This window comes from Pyrgilauda ruficollis, unplaced genomic scaffold (assembly GCF_017590135.1).
Source record: "Pyrgilauda ruficollis isolate IOZ18807 unplaced genomic scaffold, ASM1759013v1 scaffold165, whole genome shotgun sequence".
NCBI lineage: Eukaryota > Metazoa > Chordata > Aves > Passeriformes > Passeridae > Pyrgilauda > Pyrgilauda ruficollis.
In genome coordinates, this window is record NW_024515320.1 from 1,852,384 (window position 1) to 1,855,764 (window position 3,381).

At 55.0% G+C, this 3,381-nt stretch overlaps 1 protein-coding gene across 1 annotated transcript; it reads right to left on the reverse strand.

Moving 5' to 3' along the window:
• Positions 1–1,172: 1,172 nt before the first annotated feature.
• Positions 1,173–3,375, reverse strand: CAMK2N1 (calcium/calmodulin dependent protein kinase II inhibitor 1). The gene is made up of 2 exons (XM_041463514.1): positions 3,177–3,375; positions 1,173–2,341 (listed from the first exon to the last, which is right to left on the reverse strand). The coding sequence occupies exons 1-2, from the start codon at positions 3,334–3,336 to the stop codon at positions 2,271–2,273; spliced, it is 231 nt and encodes a 76-aa protein (XP_041319448.1). The 5' UTR covers positions 3,337–3,375; the 3' UTR covers positions 1,173–2,270.
• Positions 3,376–3,381: the final 6 nt, after the last annotated feature.

The window sequence follows — 3,381 nt, forward strand, 5'->3', positions numbered from 1 at the left end:
TCCTCTCGGGCTATGTCTGCTCTCCCAGAGCCCTGGGCTCGCCCACAGATGCTGACTAGGGCAAAACCCATTAGTGTGGGGAAAAAAACCCTCCCTTCTGGGGGCCATTTCACGGTTTGGAGGTGCAGCAACTCCCCTAGCACAGAAAATCCGGGGGCCAAAACTCTGTGTGCTGTGTCCAACCCACACAGCCACGACCTCGGAGCTGAACTCGCTGGGGAAAAATTGAAATAATTGGGGATTTTTCAAGGGAGCAATTTAACAAAACTCCTCATCATATCCTGGATGTGGGAGAGTGTGTGGGGGTTAAAAACGGAGCAATAAATAGCAAAGGTGGTGGGGACAGGGGCATTGTGCAGCCTTCACACCCCAGCTCCCTGTGCCAGCCCAAATTAATCCATCTCCCCCCAGGTCATCCTGTACAAATCCCAGCTCAGCAACATCCTGCTTTTATTGCAATATATGATTTTCTTTGCAATAAAACCCCACCCCTGGACCTGTTTCCCACCCGTGATTATATTCTTGTTCCCTGGGCACAAAGGTTGCCTCGTGCCCTTGGTGGCGTGGGCAGAAGGGATAATGGCCTTTTTTAACACCAGGATTTGAGATTTGGGGGGAAGGGAGGCAATACTGGAAGGAAAATGCCCATTTTCCACAGCTTTTCCCATCAGTGAAGGGGAAGCCACCTTTTATACCCCATCCCCAACAGCCACTGTCAGGACCCAACGTTGAATTTTTCCATTAAATTTGTGCCCCTGAAGTGTTTTCCCATCAAACAAAAAAATCCCACAAATAAATATTAATTGCAATTAGTTATTCAGCACGAACAGGGGTCTGTTCTAGAGAGTGGGGAGGTTTTCCTTAGTTATTTTGGGATTATTTGGGGGGACAGGGATGGATGCTCATGCTGCTTGGCCCTGGCAGCCCACGGGAAAACATGGCAGATCTGCATTTATAATTTTTTTTCCATTTTGTTTCATTTTCCTTTTTATTCGGACATTGCAGAAATAGCCCTGTGTAGTGGATAAAAGTGCAACATACACAATATTTAAGAAAAGGAGGAAAGAAAAACCTGCCTTGAGGTCTGTCAGTCAATCGCAAACAGAAACAAGAACCAAGCCCGGGCACCAGAGGCGCTTTTTGTCCCCCCCCCCCCCCTTTTTTTTTTCCCCTTTTGTTTTTATGCACATCATGCAAAATAGTTAAAAAGAAAGATTAGAAAAGAGAAGTCAGAGAAAACCCCACGAGAGATCGACCGAGCCCTGGAAAGAGCAGAAAGCTCCGAGTGCTGCTCGTCTCGGGGAGGGAATCGCTGCCCTCCAGCATCTCCAAGTGTTTGGCACTCTTGTGATTACATTAAATAATTTCTTTTATATATATATGTTTTAATACAGTCTATTAAAGAGAGGAAACTGCCACAATATAAGGAAAAAAAAAAAAAAACAACCAAGATCACCCACACTACAGACTGCATGGTAGTTAGAAAAGCTGAGCGACCCCCCCGCCCCCCCATACATATAAAATCTGTCCCTTTGCTCACAGCAACCAAGAAGTACAAGCTTTAAAAAATAAACCAGCAATTCTTCCTTCAGGCCTTTCCTTTATAAAAGTTTTGGTTTTCCCCCTCGAGAACCTTAAAACGTGACTAAAATTATATATATATATATATCTATTTTATATAATTTCCCAACATCCAAAGACATCAACATAAAAAAAAGAAACTCATACAGAAGGGGATAGCGTGGTACATCCAAGTGCACGGATTCATTTTTGCAAGATTAAATCATGTAAACAAGGTGCCCGCTGGGAACAACCCTGGCCGGAGGGAGACTCCAGGGGCTGCTTCCCCCGCTCCCCCCATCTCCCGCTGCCCCCTTTCCTCTTACCCCCCGATCTAGCGCGGCACAAGGTTCATCAGCCCGAGAAAAGCGATCCCGAGGAATTCACAGCCGCGGCTTGACTCCTCCGTCCATCCCTCGGGGGGGGGGTTGGGTTTGAAGCAGGTGACTATTTTCCCGATTACATAGATATATTTTAATTTATTATCATTTTTGGATTCACGGCTGGGCTCTGGCTCGCTCGCCGCCCTCCCCTCCGCGCGTCTCCGGAGGGCAGGACGAGCGGCGCGGCCGCGGGACCGCAGGCGGGCGCGGACGGCGCTCCCGGCGCTCGGCGGTCGCTGCGGTGCTGGGGGTTATTTTCTGCCGATCACCTGTGCCATTGTAAACCGACCCCACCCCGGGCCTCAGCCCAGCGTCCCCAGGGAGGCTTTAAACACCGGGAGGGGCCTTTTCGGAGAGGTTTTGCAGCACATCGTCGATTCTATCATCTTCAATAACCACTAGAAAGCAGAAAGAAACAGAAGCGCGATGAATTTTGTGCCGCCGTGCTCCCCCAGCCCAAGGTCACCCTGGGGGGGTCGGAGGGGTCCTACATCCCTGGTGTGGCTGCTGGCAAAGCTACGCGGCCCCGACACGCCGCAGGGTACCTGGCACCGTGTCCCGTCCCCAGGGAGCGTCCCCAGTATCGCACGCCTCGGCACTGGCGCCCTGTCTCTGGGGACACTTGGCAAAGGACACGTCCCTAGGGAAGGTCCCCTCACCTTTGCGCCCTGCTGATGGTCCCCACGGAATGTCCCCTGTCCCCGAGGAAGGTCCCTGCTGCCCTATACCCGATGAAGTGCCCTGGGCACAACGTCCTGTCCCCAGGGAAGGTCCCGGCTACCCAACACCCTGGTGACAGTCCTTGGGACGTGATGCCTGACATCCTGCAGGGATCTGGTGCATCGTGCCCCATCCCCGGGGACGCTTCACGGTGCCCTGCATGCCCGAAAGGTGCTCGATGTCCCATCCCTGGGGAAGATCCACGGAATACGATGCACAGCATCGCTCAGGGAGCCCGGTGCACCATACCCTGTCCCTGGGGACTGTCCCCAGTGCCCTGCATCCCTGGAGAACGCGATTCTCGGGATCGCGTTCACTCGGGACGCGATGCCCGACATCCTCAGGGAGCCCGGTCATCACGCCCCGTCCCTGAGGACAGTCCCCGGTGTCCCGCATCCCCGGGGAAGGTCCCCGGCACACGATGCCCAACACCCGCTGCATCCCGCCGCATCCCTGGGGCCGTGTCCCGCATCCCGGGCAGCTCCCGGTGCGCCCCGGCCCCCCGGCACCCACCTCTCTTGCTGCGGCCGATCTGCCCCAGCTTGGGCGGCCGCTTGCCCTGCCCGCCGGCCAGGAGCCCGTCGCCGCCGCGGAGGCGAACGGGGAAGGGCAGCTGCCCCACGGCCGCGTCCCCCGCCAGCTGCCCCTCGCCGTAGGGCGGCCCCTCCGACATGGGGGCGGCGGGGGGGGACCCGCCGCCGCCGCCGCCCCCCGACAG